At 47.1% G+C, this 24,201-nt stretch overlaps 1 protein-coding gene across 7 annotated transcripts in view; it reads right to left on the bottom strand.

Annotated features, from left to right (window-relative positions):
* Positions 1 to 662: 662 nt before the first annotated feature.
* Positions 663 to 24,201, bottom strand: part of MAPKAP1 (MAPK associated protein 1) — a 241,452-nt gene continuing 217,913 nt past the window's right edge. For all 7 annotated transcript variants that reach the window (XM_067040726.1, XM_059073087.2, XM_059073088.2 and 4 more), the window contains 2 exons: positions 8,399 to 8,496; positions 663 to 2,289 (listed from right to left, as the gene is read on the bottom strand). In XM_067040726.1, the coding sequence (XP_066896827.1) occupies positions 2,164 to 2,289; positions 8,399 to 8,496 (224 nt within the window). In that variant the 3' untranslated portion in view covers positions 663 to 2,163. The remainder of the gene's footprint in view (positions 2,290 to 8,398; positions 8,497 to 24,201) is intronic.

The following is a 24,201-nucleotide window of genomic DNA, read 5'->3' as shown; positions in this document are numbered from 1 at the left end:
CCCAGCCTGCCCTCAGATGTTGGGGGCTGCTCAGTGGCCAGCGGAGGCCAGGGCTCCAGGCAGCACTGCTAGGGCCTGTCAGGCCACCCAGACTTGGTAAAGTCCCCATCCTGAGTTACCATCAGGTCCGTGGGGGCCACACTGGAGCCAGGTCAGGAGACCCCGCTGGAAGGTGGAGGGGGGGGCCTGCTGGGTCACTTGGGGGTAACCTGGGTGTGCTGAGCTCCTGCTTTGTAGAGCTGGGCCCTGGGGAGACAGGTGAGAGGTGCTCACAGTCTTACCTTAAAATCTAGGTATCGGGTGTGAGAGGGGCCGAGGAAAAACTGAATTTAAACAGTCTCGATATTTGGTGGACCTGGGCAGTGGTTAGTGCTCCCCTCAAATTATTCCTTCAAGTGTGTGTTTCATGTAAATTGCACATGTGCTGTATTTCACGGTATGAGAATGGTGTTGCTTTTGTAATTGAAGGAAGTGATGATTTCAGTGTCACCCTTGAGTGAAGAGGGTCATCCTGTCTTGCTCAGTATTAAAGGAGGCTCACAGTACATTTCAGAGCCGCTCGGCACATCAACCGCCAGCAAACGTCACCACTCAGAGCGATTCATGGCGGCCACCGCCCTCAGCAGTGTGTGCCCAAGACGTCAAGAATTCAAAGAAATACGTAAAAGAAGGTGCTTATGATTTTTATTTTAATATTGACTGTCACAAGATTTAATGACCAAATTAGTCATTTACATTTTTCAAAGATATCTAAATATAAAATTGCTAAAAATTCAAATACAGATAGCAAGCTACAAATAATATTTCTTTTGTTTCTGGGGTGGGTAGGAATGGAAGACATTAGAAAAGGGTGCTTCTGTTGGCTGAACAAAGATCAGAATGAAAGAGGAATTCATTAGGTGCCTCTGTGCAAACAGACCCTCAACTGTGAGAGGCTGTTTCAGCCACGTCGCTTCCTGTACAATGATTTTAAAAACGTTGAAGTGCAGGTCCTCCATGAAACCTCAGTCCTCCATCTTGGCCAGGGCCAGTGCGAAAGGACGTCACCGTGTGAGGGACCCTGGAGAGGCTGGCGAGGACCACAGAGGCATCAGGTGTGGCCAGAGGGGTGGTGTCAGCAGATACCTGATTCCTTGCCCCCCACCCCCTGGGAGCTGGACCCCTGGCAGCAGCTCCTCCCGCCCCGGAGTCTCTGATGTAGTGAAAGCAGCACTTCCTTCCTGCTCAGACCAGGGGGCAGGAACTGTGAGGAGAGGAGAAACGGCGCCGAGGCCCCTCGGAGATAGCACAGCGGAGACTCTTCCGAGTCCAGGAAAAATCCACATGCAGGTCCAACTGTCAGCTGAAACTTAGACTTGTTATTTAGGAAACGGAAGAGACCACTTCCGGCTGGGAGCTCAGCGTGACCCCCACTTCCCCGAGCCCCGAGCGTTACATGCAGTCCTGCCTTCCTGAAATCAGAGGTGCTGGGATGGCCGAGGAGAGGAGGCTTCTGAAGGGGAAATGGCGCAGCCTTGGACACACGTCACTCGGTCCCCTTCCTAACTTTAGTAAGATACTATCCTCAAAGCAACGCACTCATTTAAACAAATGGCATAGTTAAAACTATTGACTAAATCCTAAACATTTCTTCTGAAAAATCGAGCCATAGCTTTTCCAATCTGCCTGTTCAATATGGGAACAGATTTTAAAGAGAATAACAATAATCAATCCTCTGCCCCAAAGAATGGTCCATCATACCAACCATGGTAAAGAGTTTATTAAAAGGAAGAAAAAAAAAAAGAACCGTACATTTTTGTTCTTCGTTTGTTTTAAGAAATTTGATCGAGTTGCAAGGACATGTCTGGGCATGGCTATGTACATCTTCGGGCGGGGCCGTCAGGCAGTGAAGATGGCTGGGCAGCTTGTGGCTCCTCTCGGTGTCGTCCGGCCCCGGGCACTGCTAATCAAAGCCATTACCACTCAGGGTTCGGTCCCGTGGCAACGTCCCCAGCTCTGTTCTAGGGGGTGCCCCGCCTTCCCCAAGAGCCCACCAGCCCTGTCCTCGTGAGCCAGGGGCTGGCCTCCCCGAGGACTGCAGGACACAGGGTGGGCTCTAGGGCCACCTGGGCCCTGGCAGGCAGGCTCTAAGCTATGGCAACAGATTGAAGCTGGAGGCCGGTGTCATTGTTGCCCTGATTTCTTTTCCTTCTGGAAGCTGAAGCTTGTACGTCTGTTCAGTTTTCTTTGTTTTTGAGCAAAATAGTCAGCCCGGGCAGTGCTTGCTCGTGATTCCAGGATGTAGTTAACCTAGAAAGCAAGACGACACAGCCCAGTCACTAGCCAGCCACTCTGCTCTCCTGGGATGAGCAAGGGAAGGGCCCTGCCCCGGGCTCGGCACCCTCCGGGCCCAGTGCTCCCCCGTTCATGGCGTCCAGTCATCACGGCAACTCCGCAGGCTGGGACCGGAGCCCACTGCACAACGGGAAAACACGCCTGGAGAAGACACGAGGCTGGTACAGGCCTTTCAGCCAGTGGTGGCGCTTTTCTGAGTCCAGAGCCCGTGGTCCCTCCCAGAAGAAGCCCGTGTACCGAGCTTCCTGGTTCTGTCCCCAGCCTGCCGTGCAGCCCTGGGCTCGCACATAACTTCTCTGAGCCCCCTATTCCCTCATCTGAAAGACAAGGACATCACAGGGATGAAAACCAAACCGAAACAAGGCTCTGCGTTCAGCCTCCCACCAGCAGGTAGAGAGGTTCCAACTGGGGTATTTGAATGCTCACAAGCACCCCACTAGCTACGGCTCATTTGATAAAAAAGGAAAGTGAGGCTCAGAGAAGAGAACCAGGCTGGCTGCATCACCGAGAGGTCAGGGTCAAAGCCGGGAAAGGTGCCGTGGAAACTCTGTGCAGGATGCCCAGCCAGCTGCCTCCCGGGTCTCCACGCTGCTGCTCTCACCTGCTCCTCTTGGGGTCTTTTCAGATCCCCCCATGCTGCATGGTCACTGTCACCATCACCACTGGCACTGAGCACCTGCCTTATCTGAGCCTCCCCCCATGTTCGGTTCAAGGGGCACAGGGACAAGTAAGGCTTGGTCCCTGTGTCCCAAGGACCTCACGGCCTAGTGAGTGTCCAACAGAACAAGTGTGAGGACAGATACAGAAGGAGCAGAAAGGAATGGGGAGGGTAACTATCGGGGATGTGTGGGGCAGGGAAGGCTTGTGGAGGGGATGAATGAGATGGTTTTATTTTATTTTATTTTATTTTATTATTATTTTTTGTGCTAGGCGGGCCTCTCACTGTTGTGGCCTCTCCCGTCGCGGAGCACAGGCTCCGGACGCGCAGGCTCAGCGGCCATGGCTCACGGGCCCAGCCGCTCCGCGGCATGTGGGATCTTCCCGGACCGGGGCACGAACCCGTGTCCCCTGCATCGGCAGGCGGACTCTCAAGCACTGCGCCACCAGGGAAGCCCACGAGGTGGGTTTGGAGAGACAAACAGGAGTTTGGGGTGTACAAGGGGCGGGGAGAACCAGCATGCATCAAGGCACAGCAGTGGAACACAGCAAGGGGGTGTCCATGAACTGCAGAAGCTTAGGGCCAGTCAAGGTGAGGCAGGGAGGAGCCAGGGAAGGGCAGCAGTGCCGCGATCAGACCTGCGCCTGGTGCGAGGAGGAGCCCCTGGCTGGGTGGTGGTGGCGGTGGCGGTGGCGGTAGCAGCGGCAGCAGCAGCGTTAGGAGTGCTTTTCAAGGACTGAGTCATTTAACCCTCACAACAGCCTTAGGACATGGCTGCCATTGTCATCCCCATTGTACAGAGGAGAAAACTGAGGCACAGAAACGATAATGTCATTTACTCGAGGTCGCAAAGCTAGAAAGAGTACGCGCCAAGACCTGGACCAGCTCTCCAGGCCCCGGGCCCCCTCAGAGGCCCCCACCCCCTCACCTCCTCAGACCTGGCTCCTTCCCCTGCCCCAGCTGCCATCTGGCTGGGTCTTTCTGAGAACAAACACTGTTTCTCTTCAACCTCAAATATCTAAAAGTTGTGACTAGAACCCTGACTATTCCTGGCTAGAGAAACAAGCCGCCCCCTCTGTTGATTGTACTCTGAGGGCCACGTGTCCTGCGCCCGGAGCGTGAGAGGTCTCTGTGGACTGAGAAAGAACCAAGGTGCTCCGGGGAGGCGGTGCGGATGCCTCGCCTTGCGTGGGGCCGGGGCTCTGCCACGGTATCCCCTCCAGACTTTCTGCTCCGATAGTCGCTGGCAGCAGGCGTTAAAGGCTGGTGTGTGAATACAGAAGGCTTGACGCGCTCGGCCCGCTGCCTCGCCAAGTTACCAGCTGAGAGCAATAAATCATGAGGCCTGCAGGGCTGGGTGACGATTTGGGACACTAGAGACAATGCATGGAAAGAAGAGGTTTATCATTCTTAATAAGAGCAATCTTTGGGTTCGATTGTTTGCACACTCAACCAATCTACTGTTTTCAGTGTATTTTTGGCACATGTAACTTGACAAAAGCATTTAAAAATGATCCTCAACAGGCCAACTAGTTCCTAAATTTATTATCTTCAGTGCTTTGTGATAATCACATAGATAATTTTAATGGAAGATTAATGTAATAATCAAAAGATAAAAACGCCCTTTGGTCTGCCATTAGCTGGTTAATATGCTGTGGCTTAAAACTTGCACAATTTTATGCACTATAGAGTATTTCACTTTCAATGCATTTTACAGCTTAAGGCATAAAAATATAGGGAGTTTTCATGGTCAATAAAGTCACAGCCTCCATCACTTGATTACGAGAAGAATCCAAGTTGAAGAGACCAATGATTCCTCTGAGATTCACCTCGAAGCCTGCAGAATTAGGGACCACACAGGGCTTAGCTCAATCCCATCTCGGGTGGGAAGGAGCAGGTCTGGGACTCCTCAGCTTGGTTCAAGATGAGGCTCCACCTGTATGTGCTCTGTGGCCTTGGGCCTCTTTTTCCTCGTCTATAAAGTGGGGATAATAATGTCTACACTGGGCAGGGCAGTTGTGAACATGGAGATAATGTACATAAAATGTCTTGTATACAGTCGGTGCTCAATAAATGGGTCCTATGGGGAAAAACACAACGAGCTAAAAATAACCTGATGGAGAGTTGCCTGCTTGTAATAGTTTCTTTGACATTAGCCTCTGGTCCTTATTTCCTCCTTTCAGTTTCAGTCTAAAGCTCTTATTTTATGTGAAACTCCTCAATTCTAGAACCACCACATGTATTACTTGCGTCTAAGACCGACCTGAGAAGAACCTCTGATGGCAACATTTCTACCAAGTGGGGCCTCAGTCACGTGGTGTTGGTGCAAAGCCCCATGAAGACATTGGGAATGGCAGATCGGGTTAAGTATTTAAACTGCTTTAAAAATCAGAGATCGGAGACGTGAAATTTAATCTTTCATCAGGATCGTGATCATTAGCTCTCTAAATAAATCAGGCTGGGACTTCTGTAGTCTTGTGCATGATGTAATATTTCTACAAGCATTTTCATATGAAAACAGACATTTTAGGGAAGGCGATAGGCCTTGGGGATTTTGCAGAAAAGCATCTGCTTCGAGGGAGCATTTGGTCCTGGAAAATGATTTCTCTGCACTTGCTCTTCCACAGTCTTGCACTGAAGTCATAAACCTGTGTTTCTGTCATCAATCTGCTGTTGTGAAAATTATTTTGATGTCAAACACAGGATTATAATTTTACTAGAATCCTTCTAGTAATATCCTTGAATTTTTTTTTTTTTTTTTCCTTGAATATTTTAATGCTGGCTACAAAAAAAAAAAAGGCCAGGACTTCCCCGGTGCCACAGTGGTTAAGAATCCGCCTGCCAATGCAGGGGACATGGGTTCGAGCCCTGGTCCGGGAAGATGCCACATGCTGTGGAGCAAGCTCGTGCGCCACAACTACTGAGCCCGCGTGTCACAACTACTGAAGCCCGCAAGCCTAGAGCCCGTGCTCTGCAGCAAGAGAAGCCACCGCAATGAGAAGCTCGCACACTGCAATGAAGAGTAGCCCTCGCTCGCTCCAACTAGAGAAAGCCCGCAGGCAGCAACGAAGACCCAATGCAGCCAAACATTAAATAAATAAATAAAATTTAAAAACTGAAGGAAAAAAAAAAAAAAAAAAAAGGCCAGCCCTGACGGGGTAATGGAATATTTCTCCACCTGGCCCCCGAGTGCAGCATGCGCTCCCTGGGCCTTCCGGGGATGCACTGGCAGGTTAACTCTTAGCTTGCTGCTTTCAGGCACTCCAGGCGGGCACTGTCCCCTGCCTGTTCCAAGGGGCTCCGATCCGGGGTGGTCTATGAACCCTCTGCTTTCCATCCACTGGTCATGCTACTCTGTCTCGGCTCTAAACTGTCCTCCTAGCAGCTTTATCCTTTTAATTCTCATCTACTACTTTTGAAAATCTTTTGAAGCCATGAGGACTTTGCCTCAAAATGTTTCTGTGAAACAACTCCATTTCATTGAAATCTCCTGTTCAGCTCCTTAAGTCTATGCACACCTGGGAGGTTCGGAGCACAAGTTCTGGAATCTGCCAAACATGGGTCAAGTTCTGGTTCTGCCTGTCACAACCCTGGCTAAGTTACTTTTTTTCCTGAGCCTCAGTTTTCATCTAGAAAATGGGAATGACTGTATATCACTACCTCACAGAGGTGTGAAGGTTCCTTGAGACAGGACAGGTAAAGTGCCTGGCCCAGGTCCTGCACTTCGTGACCCCTCAGTATGTCTTAGTACTTTTATTACTATTACTTGACGACGTCTACTCCTAAGAAGAGAACGAATAATCACTTAGGGAGCTGCACCGTACCATTTAATATTTGCTCTAGCAGCTAATATTAGCCTTATGGTGGGGTAGGGCAGGGTAGGTACCATGATCCCTATTTCACAGGAGGAGAAACTGAGGCCCAGGGAGGTGATGTGACTAGTCAGAGTCACACACAACCAGGGGTGGAGGAGCCCCCTCTGGCTCTAAGCCCTGTTCTGCCAAAGCAGTTCTGTTTTCTCTATGTGGCCATTCGACATAAGATTTGGCTTGGAGAAAGGATTCTCAGTTTGGAAGAGTCTGAAAATCACTAGTCCAGGGTTACTCAGAGTGTGGTACACAGACTGCATCCTGTGCAGCACCTGAGAGCTTCTTAGAGACACAGAGTCTCGGGCCCTGACCCATATTTCCTGAACCAACGAGACCCCACGGGAGCTCTTCTCAGTCCGACCCCACTTCGCAAGATTCTGTGTGGCTTGGCCCCGCAACCTCTCTGCTCCAGACACACAGGCTTGCGTGCAACCTCGCAGCCACACTGCACCTGCCCTGCTTCTCTGCCCTGTCACAGGCTGCTCTCTGTGAAATGCCTTTTCTCTCTCCTCACCTGGTAAAATGTGTGCTTTTCCATCCATCCTTCAGGGCTCCGCTCTCCCTGCCTCCCTATCCTCTGTACCAAGTCAGTTTACTCTTTACATACCTATGGGCACCTTGTGACTTATTTAACAGTCTTTTAAAAATATTTATTTATTTATTTATTGGCTGCATTGGGTCTTCGTTGCTGTGCGCGGGCTTTCTCTCTAGTTGCGGCGAGCAGGGGCTACTCTTCATTGTGGTGCATGGCCTTCTCATTGCAGTGGCTTCTCTTGTTGCGGAGCACGGGCTCTAGGTGTGTGGGCTTCAGTAGTTGTGGCACTCAGGCTCAGTAGCTGTGGCTCGCGGGCTCTAGAGCGCAGGCTCAGTAGTTGTGGTGCACAGGCTGAGTTGCTCCGCGGCATGTGGAATCTACCCGGACCAGGGCTCAAACCCGTGTCCCCTGCATTGGCAGGTGGATTCTTAACCACTGCGCCACCAGGGAAGTCCCTCTTTGTAATTTTCTTAATGTCCGTCTCCTCTGAAAGAGGACAAGCTCGCTGAGGGCAGGGGCTGGGTCTGTCACTGCAGTATCCTCAGTACTAGCCTGGCACACAGAAGGTGCTCCGTGAACACTGTTGAGATATGGTAACAGATAATTCTAGCATCAAGCCGGGTCTGTTTAGAACAGGTTAATTATCGTGATTACTTTAAGGTGTCTTCAAACAATAACAATAATTTCCTCGGAGTCTGTTCCAGGAACCTCAAGGAGCTCCTGAGTGGGGTTGGAGGGAAATAAATGGTACGTAAAAATAATGAATAAACACATGAAGGAGGAGGAGTGTCGGGGGCCTGGGAGGCAGCTGAGGGGGGTCCTGCCTGGCTGAAGCAGGTGCAGAGCAGCTGACCTGCGGTGTGGCCCAGGCCTGGGTGCTCAGCAGCTGGGTGACCCGTAGGCAGTGCAGCGAGCCTGCAAAACCGGCCCGGGAGCCTCATGCAGTGGTGGCGGGGAGCCGGTCCTGCATATGCCAGCTCTGGGCTGAGAAGGAACACTCACCTTCAGCACAATTTCATTGACGGTAGCAGCGTCAGATTCAAAGTAGAGGTGTTTATAGTCGTGATTGCTTAGATACGTGAGTTTAAATATCGCGTGACCTAGAGGGAGAGAGAAAAGGTAGGGTTGAGGGGGCTCTGGCGGGTTACCTTGGGGGAGGCCCCCCCACATTCTCCTCGCCCCTTGTCATTTCACTTGCAGCGAGAGCAAGTGGACGCTGCAGAGCTGCAACTCTTCCCAGGAATCGTTCACCTTCTCATCACAGGTGGGGAGAGAGCAGTCAGTAAACAACAGATCAAACGGCTAGTTAGGTCCCATTCCACTCTGGAGGGTGTTCTGGGGACGCCAGATTAGGAAAGCTCTACGGAACTATTTCTACATAATAATTGCATGGAAAAGGTGGTTATTTTTTTTTTTTTTTAAGGCAGAAGGCCAATTAACTCCAAACTATTACTCTAAAAATAACTGTGCTTAAAGTCAAATAAATGAGCAACAGGAAGGAGGAAGGCCGATAGTAACGCTATTACAAGGTTCTCCGTAGCCTGGCTCCTGCTGGGAGGGGGAGTCCTGGTCATGTGATCCGCGTGGAAGCTGCTCCCAAGGTCCAAGGCCCAAGGCCTCCGGACATTTCCACCCTGGAAGGATGGGTGGACTGGGGGTGGCGGGAGGCATGGAGAGGATGCTCTCAAGGCTGCCATGGAAAGCTGGCACGTCACAGAGCAGACTGACTCGGGGGTCTGACCCCTTGAACACACAAACCACCCCCAGACCCAAATGCTTTCGTAACCCTTTCCTACCACCTTCAGGGCAACCTTGTCATTTCTGGGACTGCTTCCTGGTCTAGCCTCACCTCACTTCATCACCCTCGGATGCCACATGCCAGCCCAGGGCATTGCACATACCCACGTGCCCACGCTTGGGATGTCCCCTCTCATTATCCTGTCTCCAAAAGATCAGCCGATGCTGGGTACTTTAGCTCAACGGGCACCTCCGTGGGATACATTTCTAGGCACGCTTCTCATGTGGCCTCCCACACAGTGCTCGGCCCGTCAAGAAACCTGCTAACCGTATCACGCCCCCTACAGCCGTGTCCGCACCCCCTGCGCCTGTCCTTTGCGCCAAACATGCCAATCAGATTCCCTCCTCTAAGCGGAGACATAGGTGCCCGCCGTCCTCACTCCCATGTGACGCTCTCCCTGGCCCATCTGCTCTTGCTGTCCTTGGGTTCTGGGAGACTCCTGTGGACCTCCAAGAAAGTCCTCTTTCTCCTTAGGCTATTTTGAAGTTGGTTTCCATTACTGGCAACCAAAGGAGCACTGCTCCAGAGAGACGTGTAGTCAGAGCTCAGTAAACATTCCCAGACCAAGGAGCAGCTGGTGACATCTCTTACCCACAGGCTTCCTCCTACCAGCCTCAGAAACAACGCCTCATCTTTTCTGCAGACTTCAGTGCTTGTGAGATTAAAATTCAGCATATCCTTTCTATTAGGCCTTCTCATCCGTTGTCCTTTTAATTGAAGCAGTGGCTGGTCATAGTTATTAATTAATAACATATCACCCATATTACCGTTAAGTTCACCTCTTTCCTGGAGAAATCTTCTTGGAAACTTTATTTACAGTAGCTAATTCTTCAGATCTTCAAAAATAAACTGATATATGCTGTACGTTTGTGGCCAGAAAAGTTAAGCTGCTGGCATTTTATCCTGGAAACACCATTATGATATACTCTTTGTGACTATAAATTCAATATTGAAAAAATTAGCTATTAATTTCTGAAAAACCTCGCTTTCCGTCACTTGACAAATTTAGCCTGATTCTAAAATCGTGGTACTGTTAGAATTCTTAGCTGAAAGCTAATCATTCTGTGAATATAAAAATTACTTGTTTCTGAGAAGTGAATCTCACATGAATGGATGTATCTGTATATGGACGTGAGCCTCAGTGTGTATTCCTTTATCTTTATAGGATTCAGCTCAGAATGTCAGTCTCGAGGGCGGTATCACTGTGTGGAAGAACAATGCTGATCTCTCTGTTGGCCACGCTGTGACCACGCAGAGCCATCTATGAAGGTCACAGGGCTGTGAAGGACAAACAGAGACACCCCCTCCAGGAGGCCTTACTGCTGACACCTGGCCGTGACAGACACAGACACCAGTGCCTGCAGCTAAAAAGGACCAGAAGGTCTTAGGGAGGTCTGTGGACCCGAAGCTTCGGGGTTCACTGACCACTTGGATAAGTGATCTCATGGACTGCCTATACCACCTGCTCCGCTCGTCACTGACAAAACGAAACCAAACCCTCAAGATACTAGAGCATGTTTCGCCTGAACAACTGGGACACCATTAAAAACCTGTCCTGCACTCTTTAGGAAGAGCCAAATCTACACATGGCACACGTGACACGCAGTCTGCAGGGGCCTGGGAGTCTCTGGAAGGAAGCCTCCACACCATCCCCTTGGATGGTACGGGCTCACGGAGGGGAGGCCTGCGGTTCATCTGCACACCAATCACAGGACAAAAACAAACTAATCATCCCACATCGAGTGTCCGGAACGGCTGCATATTTGGGTCAGGTGACTACAAACACCACCACCACCCCCCGCCCCCGTGTACTGTGCTGAGCCAGGAGGCTGTGTGTGTCCTTTGCCTGTCCCCAGCGCTCCTACCAGGCCCCCAAGGAAGAGGGAAGCAAGTCAGGGTGATGGAGAGTCCCAGCCCTGAGCATCTCACTGAAGCCTCTGACTTACGGCTCCTTTCCAGTGAGAGCACTCACGTCGCTGAGGGAAGAGGAGACAGAACACCATCTGGGGAACCTGTATTAGGGTTCAACAGCTTTTGGCCCTTTCGCAGCTATTACAGAGCCACAGATAGACCGTCAACACAGCTAGGGAGCGGGTGCGGTGCGGTGGGACAGCTACAGCAGGCGGCCCCTTCCTGCTCTGTGGGCGGACTTCGGAGGGAGAGCTCTAGTTAGCTCAGAGCCACGCCATCACTCGTGCTGGAGCCACGGAGCACGAGGCCAAGGCACCCCGAGAGTTTTTGCTGTGAGGCTTTGCCCCGTGCTCCAGGGATCCCTGTTTTGCTGGGTGGCCAGAAGAATGAACATGAGGAACACTGAGAGAGACAAGTATGATGAGCGTGACGAAGGAGGTGATCCCGGGGAGATGCTGAGGAGACCCCAGGGGAGGCGGCTGGACTGGTGGCGGAAGGGCCACCAGAGACACAGCTCCCGGGAGAAGCCGACGCCTGACTGAGCATTCGAGGAGGAAGTGGGGGTCAGCTGGGTAAAGGCTGGGTGGAGAAGGATGCGACAGGGCAAGGACAGAGCGTGGACACACACACAGGGGCGAGAGGCAGCACGCCTCTGAGGCAGGGCTCCCAGCAGACAGGTTCACGAACAGTGGACGGGCGGGAGGTGCTGTGACACGGGGCGGACTAAAGGGCTGGGAACACTGGATTCAGCAGCTGAGGGAGCCACTAGCGGACTGCAAGCCGGGCCGTGAAGTAAATGGTCAAATTGGGCTTTGGGGCATTCACCCTGGCTCGCCAGGGCCTGGAGGCAGGGGGACCAGCTGCCACAGTCATCCAGGTAGGAGCACAGTCAGTTTTGAGCTAGACAGGAGTAAAAAAAAGATGCTGAGAAAGGGACTGACTTGAGAACTATAGAGAAGGTAACAGTGGCAGGGCCTGGGAATTCTTTTATAATAGAAGAGTTAATACGCAGAATTCACACTTGTATCAGTTCACCTAATCCAAAGCCCATATATTAAAGTGTAACAATTGACCTCTTTCTGGAAACGGATCTATCAATAAACACGAGTAGTTTATGCTATGTGGTAAGTCTCCACCAGAGGTGTCTGGGAAGGAATCACTGGCATTTCAACCCCAGCCGAACAGAATAGGAACGCAAAGTGAGAAAAGTCTGTTATCAAACCTTTATCAGCCTCGGGCACCTCAAGGCTCACCTCAGGTAAAGGAGGAAGCGGGGGTGGGGGGGGGCGGGGGCGGGGGGGGGGTCAAATGTCCTCCTCAGCTGCAGCCCATCAGGGCATCTGTCCTGCGGTGTTAGAGGGAATCGGAGGTGGGCAGGTTACCCTTGGAAACTCAAAGAACATCGGCACCTTTCACAGGGAATGAGTAAGCCATAGGGGTAAACTGTCTTCGTAAAAATGCCAGTTGAGAAAAATGATCCAGGCATGCCTTGTTTATGGTGCTTTCATTTATCGTGGTTCGCAAATACTGGATTTTTTACAGATTGAAGGTCTGTGGCAACCTTGCATTGTCAGATGACGGTTAGCATTTTTCAGCAATAAAGTATTTTTAAATTAAGGGGTGCAAATTATTTTTTTTAGACATAATGTATTGCACATTTAACAGACTACAGTATAGTGTAAATATAACTTTTATATGCATCGGGAAACCAAAAAGTTTGTGTGACTTGCTTTACTGTGGTGGTCTGGAACCAAACCTGCAATATCTCTGAGGTAAGCCTGTGTATCAATCAGTATGATTTAAAAGAAAATACAAAGTCTAATATTGCAATTAGTCCAAATTATTTTGTTTGGGTTGTTAAATTCTGTTTGGAAATTGAGGCCTAACAAAAGCCTGGGATGCAGAGCGGGAAAGTGTGAGTGCTAGTCAGAGACTTGGGAAGAAATCCAGTTCTGCTGTGTTCTAGCGGTAGGACCATCGGAGGCACTGTCCCTCCAGGGGCCAAGGTTTGCCTGAGAGGAGACAGCATCCATCAGGCAACTCACGTGGCACTTGGAAACAGTGGGGGGCTCAATGGGTGGTGGCCATCATTCTTACAACTGTGATGATGGAACTGATGTTTGATGATAATATCCTCATTGTTCTGACGATTTGGTTTTTAATTGGGCCTTCTTTGAGCAGACTTGCTTTAGAGCTGTAGGAATAAAATGCAATATAATGGGGTATAAAATGTGGCATCTAAGCCCGGGTCACATAACCAGATTTGCTCAGGGCACTGAAACTATACATCTGACTTCTGAATATTGAAATGGAAGTCTGGATATGTAAAAATGTATTTACATTTATGTATTTTTTTTCCCCAAAGTAAAACAGAGAAGATGGAATGTAACCCTGAACAGAAACTAATTAGCAGTACAGGTGTCAGAAGCGGAGACTTTTGAGCTTTCGTGCTGTAATTTATCATCTGCATTATGAGTTTTAACTTAAACCAGAGGCTGTGCTGAAAAAACAGGGTCTTCTGGTCAATTGAGGGGAGTGGTCATTCAGAAAAAGCTGCTATTATCACAAGATGGGACAGCTTAAGCAGAGGGCCAGCGGCGCATACACTCCTGCTAAAACAAGTGCTCCCAGATTTCCACTGCAAATGGAACAGAGATTGTTGTTTGAAAAGAGGCTCCCTGCTAAACAACCTGCGGGCACCGACTGTGGTTGGCAATGACTGGTCAGACCTGGGACTTCCAAACTGAGCCCGAGGCCCACCTTTGTCTTAAACCCCCCAGGTGTCCCACTTGCCAGGAAAGCCAAAATTAAACTTGAATTTTTTGGTTTTCCTTTTCAATTAAAAAATTATAAAATATATTTTAAAATTACTAGAAATTTAGAAGACAGACGAAAAACTTCCATACTCCGCCCCCATAATACCAACATCCTGGCACAATGACATCCATGGTCTCTTTTCTAGTCATTCTCACATGTCTGTTTTCACATAGTTGTAATCAGATTGTATAGTAAAATTCAGGGAGAATTTTTGTTGTTAACATTTTACCATAGCCCTTTCCTTGTTGCTACACAGTCTCCACAACCATCTTTTTCAACAGCGGTATTTTATTCCAACAAGTAGGTGTGTGCCACGGTTCATGCTACCATCTTTCCGTTGGGTATTTAAGTTACTAATAAAATAGCCAGTATTATAGATAAGCCTGTGAAGAACATCTCTGAGTATTTGGATTCCTTCTGGATTCCTTTATCAGGCATGGATACTTCTAAAAAAATGGGTTTCTAGGGTCTGATCTTTTCTGGTCCCTCTGGCTTGAAAGTGGGTGGAGAGCTCTCATTGGATTTCCCATTTTTCAAAATAACTTTTTAAAATTTATTTATTATTTATTTTTGGCTCTATTGGGTCTTTGTTGCTGTGCACAGGCTTTCTCTAGTTGCGGCGAGTGGGGGCTACTCTTCATTGCAGTGGGAAATGGATGGCCTGGGATGCTTTGGTCTCTGGGCTGAAAACCCCCTCCGGGTGTGGTCTCCACTGTGAGCAGCATTTCCAGCTGCCTGTAGGAGCTTCAGTTCAATGTAATTCAACTGGCAAAGGCTGGTGCTCCTTCTTGAGTGCCCCGATGGTGGCAGAGGCCCCAGTAACTGTAATGACCTCTTTGACCTCTGGAGCAGGGACAGAGTCTGATCTACTTACACTTTTGCCTGTGTCATTCACTTCCCCCCCTTGGCTCCTTCCTATAAACATAATTAAAGCTCTCTGATTATAAAGACTCCCATGGCAATGTGATTTCCCTCCTTCCTCTAATTTACTGAAAACACTCTTGCTAAGGTCACCACGACCTCTATGTTGAGAGATCCAGTAGATACTTCTCGGCTTTTATTTTGCTTGGCTTCTCAGCTGTATCTGATACTTCTGAAGTCCTCTCTTCCCAAGAAGCCACAGTCGACTGATTTTTCAACTGACTTCTCCAGTCAATCTGTTTCTTATATGTCCTTTGTGACCTTCTTGTCCTTTATCTTTCTCTTAGATAATGGTCTTCCCCGGTGTCCTGTCCTTGACCCTCATCTCTTTTAACTCCATTTCTCCTCTGTCAGGTTTGCCCCTTAGGTTTTAACTACTACCCGGATATTGATGATCCCAAAGCAGATATTTGGCTCGGACTTTTCTCCAGACTTTCAGTGCCAACCAGCGAGTACAGCTGCCATCTTCACATGGCCTGCAGTGTTGCACATCCAGAACTGAATTCTACATTTCCCCTTAAATCAAAAGGTCTGTTAGCCCAACTGGAGGCTTCACTACTCACCAAGTTCCAAGCATTTGGTCCCCTAAATAGTTTTCATATATTCATCTTCCATCCCTTCCCCTCCTGTGACCACAGCCCTCACTGAGGTCCTGACCGTCTGTTGCCTCTTCTTGGTTTTCCTACTTTTGGTCATGTCTTCTTCAGATGCAAACATTTTCCGAGAGGAGTCATCCTTTTGTAACACACATCTGGTCATATCACTCTCCTACTTAAAACTCTACAGTGTTTCTTTTCCTATTGTCTTTAGAATAAAGTCCAAGCTTTTTAGATGATTTTCAAGACCCTAAATCAGCAGTTGTCAAACTTCTTGGTCTCAGAATCCCCTTACACTTTTAAACATTACTGAGGAGCCCCAAAAGCTTTTTTTGTTCATGTGGATTATATCTATTAATATTTATTATATTAGAAATTAAAACTGAGACGTGTAAAAACTATTAAATCGGACTTCCCTGGTGACACAGTGGTTAAGAATCCGCCTGTCAATTCAGGGGACACGGGTTTGAGCCCTGGTCCGGGAAGATCCCACATGTCACGGAGCAACTAAGCCCATGCACCACAGCTACTGAGCCTGTGCTCTAGAGCCCGCAAGCCACAACTACTGAGCCCGCGTGCCACAACTACTGAACCCTGCATGCCTAAAGCCTGTGCTCCACAACGAGAGAAGCCACAGCAATGAGAAGCCTGCGCACCGCAACGAAGAGTAGCCCCCACTCGCTGCAGCTGGAGAGAGCCCGCACACAGCAACGAAGACCCAATGCAGCCAAAAATAAATAAATTTTTAAAAATCCATATTATAAATTTTCCTCCTGTATTAGAGTATAAGGAAAATAAATACCGTGTTATCATGTCCATCTTTACAAGTACTGAATATCATGATTTCTTCAGAGTTGCAAAAGGCTCTACATATCACCACTAAATATTAAGTTCCATATTATAATAAGTTCCATATTACCATACTACTGTGCTTTTTGAGTTCTTGGACTGATTTTCAACAGTTTTTGTTTTGTTTCATTTTTGTTCAACTCTTGTCAGTTTTAACTTCCTACTGTCTTTATTATTAAGTTCTGTAATTCTTTTTCCACCTTCTATTTTTCTGCATTTAATATCCTTTAGAAAGAGAAACCAGATAACGAAGCATGGTTAAAATTTGTTGAGAAATAAGACTTCATAGACTGAGTTGGGGCTAGGGATACTCTTCCATCCAAAAAGCACGGAAGTTTCAGTGACTTGGCTTTGTGTCAGTGGCAGAGGGAAGAATATAAACCTCTGTTACCATTTATATGTAACTTTAGGCAAGTCACATAACTTCTCTGAGCCCCAGTTTCCTCATTTATAAAATGGGAATAATATCTGTCTCACAGAGTTTTTGCTAAGATTAAGTAATCCAAGGATAAAAGTCAACAATCTGAGACTTCTACAATAAATGTATATAAACCTCAGTGGGTTGTTTCAAGAATTAAGTAGTGTATATAAAGCACTTGGGACACTGCCTGGCACATGGTAGATTCCCTTGTCTTTTTGCTCTCACTCTCCAAGATAAACAAACTTTTCCAGACAGGCTAAGAGAGCCAAGAGGCAAAATTAAGGATCTTTTTTTCAATTTTTTTTTTTTTGGCAGTACGCGGGCTTCTCACTGTTGTGGTCTCTCGCGTTGCGGAGCACAGGCTCCAGACGCGCAGGCTCAGCAGCCATGGCTCACGGGCCCAGCTGCTCCGCGGCATGTGGGATCTTCCTGGACCAGGGCACGAACCCGTGTCCCCTGCATCGGCAGGTGGACTCTCAACCACTGCGCCATCAGGGAAGCCAAGGATATTTTATAGATACTTATATAACAAGAGAAAAAGAATTTCCACGTGTTTTAATTGACAAAATTCAAAATATAATAATCAAATGTATTTTCTCGGGTTACTACAGGTTACTTCTGAGAAGGACATATTTTTTTTGGGGGGGTGGATAACATTTCTCTTAAATGGAGTTCAAAGTTAATGTTCCATATCATCAAATCAATTGCAAATATTCACATGTTAAAAACTATTCTTACTGCATAGGCCATACAGAAATAGGTGGTGAACTGGATTTAGCCTATGGGCCTGAGTTTGTCTATCCCCACTCAAAGAGGTCTCACTTATTTCCTTTTTCTTTGTTCATTCTGTATAGTTGCTAATGGTGACATTTTGAGTATGCTTGATTTCTTTGTGTAAATCTGGGTTTCTATCTGGTATTTTTTTCCCCCTCCAGCCTTCAATATTTCTTAGAGTAAAGGTTTAATGGCAACAAATTCTTTTATTTTTTGAATGTCTGGAAATGTCATTTCACCTTCATTTCTGAAGGATATTTTCACTAAATATAGAATTCTAGGTTGACAAGATTTTTCTTTAGCAAGAGATGTCACTCCATTGTCTTCTGGATTGCATTATTTCTGATGAGAAGTCAGCAATAATTATCTTGGTTTCTCTGGATGCTTATAAGATTTTTCTCTTTATCATTGGTTTTCTGCCATTTGATTATGATGTGCCTTGATGTGGTTTTTCTGTATTTATCCTGTTTGGCCTTCTTTAGACTTCCAAGATTGGTGGATTGATATTTTTAATCAAATCTGGAACAGTTTTCTCTACCATCCCTGAGACTCCAACTATATATATGTCAGAACACTTGCTATTATTCCATAGGCTTTGTTCTTTTCACCCATTTTTTTTCTCTCTTTCACTTTGAATATTTTCTATTGTCCTGTCTAAAGGTTCATTGATTGCAACAGGCAGATTCTGAAATGGCTTTCAATGATCCCACCTCCTGCTTTTCACAGCCTTGTGTAATCTCCTTGTCTTGTCTGTGGGCTAGACCTAGTGACTTACTTCCGATGAGTAAAGTACAGAAAAAGTGTTGGGATGTATTTCTGAGATTAGGTTATAACTGTGACTTCTTCCTTCCTAGTACTTTCCTGCTCCTGGTTATTTTGATGAAGTCAGCTGCCATTTTGTGAGCTTTCCTATGGAGAGGCCCATGTGGCAAGGAATGGATGACGTTCACAAAGAAATGAACTCTGCTAGTAACTACTCAGTGAGCTTGGAAGCAGATCCTGCCCCTATTGAACCTTGAGATGATTGTGGCTCTGGCTGACAGTTTTGACTGCAGCCTGGTGAGAGACCCTGTGCTAGAGGACCCAGCTAAGCTGTGCTGGATTCCTGACCCACAAAACTGTAAGAAAATAAATGTTATTGTTGTTTTAAGACATTGAGTTTGGGGACAATTTGTCATGTGGTAATAGATAACTAACATTCTAACCTTTTTTCCTAATCTTCCTGATTTGCTCCCATCAGTGAATTTTTTGATTCAGGTACTATATTTCTTAGCTCTAGAATTTTCATTTGGTTCTTTTTAAAGTTTCCATTTCTCTTCTTTTTGAGTTATTAAGTCTTTGAACATATTTATAATATGAATTTTTAAGTACTTAACTGCCAATTCTATCATCCCTGCCATTTCTGACTCTGCTTCTATTGACTGATTTTTCTCCTGGTTACAGGACACATTTTTTCCTGCTTCTTTCCATGTCTCATAATTTTTTATTGAAAGTTGGACACTATGAACATTTGAGTGTGGGATGTTTGCATTTTGTCATCATCTTTTAGGTAATATTGGGCTTTGTTCTGGCAGTCAGTTAACTTACATGTGGATCAGTTTGATCCTTTCAAGACTCCATTTAAAACTGTATTAAGAATTAAGGCTGGGCTTCCCTGGTGGAGCAGTGGTTGAGAATCCGCCTGCTGATGCAGGGGACACGGGTTCGTGCCCCGGTCCGGGAAGATCCCACGTGCCGCGGAGCAGCTGGGCCCGTGAGCCATGGCCGCTGAGGCTGCGCGTCCGGAGCCTGTGCTCCGCAATGGGAGAGGCCACGACAGTGAGAGGCCTGCGTACCACAAAAAAAAAAAAAAAAAAAAAAAAAAAAAAAAGAATTAAGGCAGTCTTTAATCTAGGGCTAGTTTAGCCTTGCTCCTAAGATATGGCCTTTCCAGAGTTACTAGTAAATGTCCTGGATGCTTCAACTACTGGGGAGCTATGAACTAGAGTTTTGGCCAGAACTTTAGTTTATAGCTCCCCAGTAGTTGTTCTTTGACCAGACTTGTGAGATCCCATAAGAGGCACACACAGCTTAGTATACAACAGAAGATTAAAAGGCATCTTTCTAGAGCTCATTCTCAGTATAGCTCCCTCCTCTCCATACTTAATTTTGCTAATTTCAGTTGCTGAATTTCAGTTCCCCCAACTCTGATCTGTGTCTCCCAGGTCAGTGAGATTGCTATGCTCTCCTTGGGAAACCCTGGAAGAAAGCTGAAGTGATAGTAGGTCTCAGCTCATTTGTTGCCCTTCTCTCAGGGCTCATTGTCCCGTACTGCCTGTTTTTCAATGTCTGCAAACAGTTTCTTACATTTTGTGCAGTTTTCCAGCCATTTATGATAGAAGGGCTAATCTGGGTACAGCTACCCTGTCCTGGAAGTTGCCTATGGGAGTCTTGTAAGCAATATATATTTTGATTTTAATGAAAGAATGGCTTACTTTTTCCATGTCTACAAGAATAACTTAAAATCTAAGCACTCCATTTATTTATTATGAAAACACAGTTTGGAGCTTGGCAGGAGGCAAGGGAAACAGATTTTTCCAAACATTTATCCAGCTGAGAAATCTTCACACAGATTTCTTCAGTAGGAAACAATCTCTGCCCTTACCCTCTTTTCAATTTGGATCTCTTCTGATGTTACAATCATGAAAAAAAAAAAAAAAAAGAATTTGAGGAAATGGTAATCAAAATCTAGGAAAATGTAAATGTCTGCAAACTTTCCATTATACCTACATAACTGTTTCGTTATTATGGGTCTATAAGGCCCAAGTCAACAATTAAGTGAAAATTTAATAGCAAAAAGAAGGCTTCTCCCAGGAGGAAAAAAAGATGATGCTCCCAAAATGTTTTCTACTCTAACAGATATCAATATTCCAATCAACACAAGGAAATTCTTTCTAGTTTATTAGTAAGTCCTAGGGAAAAATGAAGAAAGTTTACACAGAATGTAAGAAAACCCACTGAGTGTCTCAGTACCAGCCAATTTTCTTCATAAACATAGACATTCATATACGTCATGCAGTGAGCAAACATGCCCCCAACAGCCCCCATGAGCAACTGTAGTACCTGATAATGAATATGGGAAGGTTTTTATCATCCATCTAGGGCTCAGAGTAGAACTGCCTGCCTCCTAAATTCAGAATGTTGACCCTTCCAGAGACCACACACTGTACTAAACACCTCTTTTCCAGGAACTACAGAGACAAGCACACTGGTCCTATCTATCATATGCTGAGGGTACACAGAATAGTAGGTTAAGAACAAGATGCTGGGTTTGCCTTTTCACTACAACTTTGAGAAGTTCTCCAATATGCCTCCATATCTCTTTGTTAGAGCCTCACTTGCTCTCGGCTGATTCCAAATTCTAAAAGCAACTTTTATATTTTTAATTTTGTTGATGTGGACCATTTCTTTTAATTGAAGGAAACTTTTAAATTTTATTTTATTTTTTATTTTATTTTATTTTTGTGTGTGTGTGGTACGCGGGCCTCTCACTGTTGTGGCCTCTCCTGTTGCGGAGCACAGGCTCCGGACGCACAGGCTAAGTGGCCATGGCTCATGGGCCTATCTGCTCTGTGGCATGCGGGATCTTCCCGGACCAGGGCACGAACCCGTGTCCCCTGCATCGGCAGGCGGACTCTCAACCACTGAGCCACCAGGGAAGCCATATTTTATTCTTTAAAAAAAAAATTTATTTAACATATTATTTTTTTGCTGTGTTGTGTCTTCGTTGCCACATGCAGGCCTTCTCTAGTTGTGGCGGGCGGGGGCTACTCTTTGTTGCGGTAGCTTCTCACTGCAGTGGCTTCTCACTGTGGTGGCTTCTCTTTGTTGTGGAGCATGGGCTCTAGGGGCGCGGGCTTCAGTAGTTGTGGAATGCGGGCCCAGTAGTTGCGGCGTGCGGGCCCAGTAGTTGCGGCTCGCAGGCTCTAGAGCGCAGGCTCAGTAATTGTGGCGCATGGGCTTAGTTGCTCTGCGGCATGTGGGATCTTCCCGGACCAGGGCTGAAACCCATGTCCCCTGCAATGGCAGGCGGATTCTTAACCACTGCACCACCAGGGAGGTCCCATGATGTGGACCATTTTTAAAGTCTTTATTGAATTTGTTACAATATTGCCTCTGTTTTACGTTTTCTTGGCTGCAAGCCATGTGGGATCTTAGCTCCCCAACCAGGGATCGAACTTGCACCCCCTGCATTGAAGGGCGAAGTCTTAACCACTGGACCACCAAGGAAGTCCCTAGAAGCAACTTTTAAATGTTCAGCGTAGTTCAGGCAGAGTGAGAGAAAGAGCCACTGAGCACTGACTGTAGCCCCTGGACAGAAGCTGCCGGACTGCTGGAGGATGCAGCTGGGAGCATAACTAGGCATGTCCAGTGCAAGCGTCAGGTGTCAGTTAATAATGACCAGGTCAGTCAACGGGACACATGCTGAGTTGGCTCCCACAGGCTAGGTTCTCAGGGGTCTGGCCAATGTTATCCAGCCGCAGCAACTGTCCCCTGAAACACAGTGATGGCCTATTTAACAGCAGATCACAGCTTGAGGTTGCTGTAAACCAAACTGGGTCAGAGAACCTGAGAATGCAGTCTGGCATTCAAAGATGCAAGCTGGCCGCAGGCTTACAGCGTTTCTCCACCTTTATCCTGTGGCACACGCCAGGTCTTTCTTTCCCTCCCACACACTTGGAAAAATTGAGGTGGTCCCCCTGTTGCCTAGAACCCATCTCCCAGCAGCTCCCTTGTTTTGGAAGAAGATGATAAATAAATCAAAATGCACTAAGCGGCACTTCCACAGGCACTCGCCTCCTTCACTGAATGTGCACCTCATCAATCACACTATTGTCTGCTTGAAAGGCGAGCCTTGTAAATGTCATATCCACTCAGGCCCAAGGAGAGGCGCATCCAAATGCAGCAAGGAGTTTTAATTGGATAGTGTAATTAAACTAAAAAACCCCAGCAGACTCCCTTTGACAGGATAGATGAAGACTCCTTTTAATAGGGCTAGGAAATGTATCTGTTAAAAGGACGAGGTACTGCCTGCTCCTGACTGGGCTCCAGAGTACTCTTATGAAAAGGCAATTCAATAACTGGGGCATTTAATATGTTAGAGTCTGTTGTGTTCTGTAATCGAGCAGTACTTACCGTATTTGATCTGGAACTTATGAAATAAGTCCTTGTCAGAGAATAAAAACACAACACAGCTTGCCCACCTGATGTCTGAAGTGCCTGGATCCCCTGGGAATCGACAGAACCTGAGGATGTGAGTATAAATGCAAGCGCCTTATGACGCACAGAGTATGCCAGCACGGCCATGGGCACTCACCCACCCACCTTGGGGTGCAGCTCTTTCACCCAGTGGTAGCTGAATGCTCACCCTCATTTCCCTCTCACACATTCTCACGAGCATCTAGAGAATATGACAAAATTCCTGGGTACCTCTCCTCTAGGAACTGGAATACCTGTCACGTCAACGTGTTTGTGTGTGTGTTTTCTCTGCTAGAATTACGGCTGTCAAAGTAGGCAGAAAAGAAATCAGGTGGTCAGAGGATTCAGTGTATGGGCTGTGATGTGCCCAAGTTGATTTTAGTACAAAACCTGAGTCCTTTTCCCAGTCTCCCTGCTCTCCTTTGTTGGGAGAAGGGGTGCGGGATGCACACACAGACACACGCACACATGCACGAGGCCTGCAGCTCCACAAACAAGGTAACAAAATTGGTGAGAACAAATGAAGAGGTTCGTGCCTGCACTGGACTGTCTTATAAGCAGACCATAACAATCCCTTTCAGATGGAACGCTAGTGTCCCAAGGTCAAGGTCAGGGAACCCAGCATCTGGATGGATCAAGACAGCCTCTAAGCTGGGGCTCCGGTGGGGTGCAGAGGCAAGGTTTCAGACTCCCCCCCCAATGGAAAGCTTTCCAAAAACAGACACTTTGCTTTATTTACAAAAACCTCCAAGTCAGTTTGCCTGGGCCCTCAGACTAATCTTTCTTTTCTAAGAATGGTGAAGGGGTTGTTTGATGACTGCTTTTACTCCTCCATAAAGCCTCCTTGGAGCTCTGTTTGCAAATCTTTGAACACTCTTTAATACTGGTCTTTCACCATGAGTTGATAAACCCATCAAGAACATATAAGTGAATGCTTATAATCTATGAAAACTGGATACTGAATTAAACCGTCAAATACCTTTAGGTTTAAATGCAAACGACATAAAAGCACTTCGGCCATCAATTTGGCTATCACTTCTAGCCAGCATGAATTCTGCTGGAAAAGCTATTTTCGTGCGGATGTGGAATTCAATGGGAAAGACTGACTCGTGTACCAACATCAATCAAAATGTCGACTTCCCTGGCAGCTCTCAACAGTAAGGCAGGTTCAAAGGTCACAGGATAAAGAAAAAGCCAAGCTCTGGTTCAGCTCTAATATCTCCTCGGTAGAAGTCTTGCAAAAGTACCCCCTTCTGTATTAGCCCTGCTTTCATTAATCTTCTTGCCATCTTTAACTAGTCATGCAGAACCGCTCGATAGCAAGACGTATAATGGGGAGGGCCCTGTGCCTATTACCACGTTAACATTCTCTTAAGCCCCAGTGCCACAATGGAACGGGAAGGCAAAGGGAACGCGCAACTGCAGGGTGCAGTGCAGGCAATTCAATTACAGCCTGGGCTTACCTATGTCCTTCTGACCT

The sequence above is a fragment of the Kogia breviceps genome, chromosome 8 (genome assembly GCF_026419965.1).
Source record: "Kogia breviceps isolate mKogBre1 chromosome 8, mKogBre1 haplotype 1, whole genome shotgun sequence".
NCBI classification, from domain to species: domain Eukaryota; kingdom Metazoa; phylum Chordata; class Mammalia; order Artiodactyla; family Physeteridae; genus Kogia; species Kogia breviceps.
This window is presented reverse-complemented; position numbering and strand designations above follow the sequence as displayed.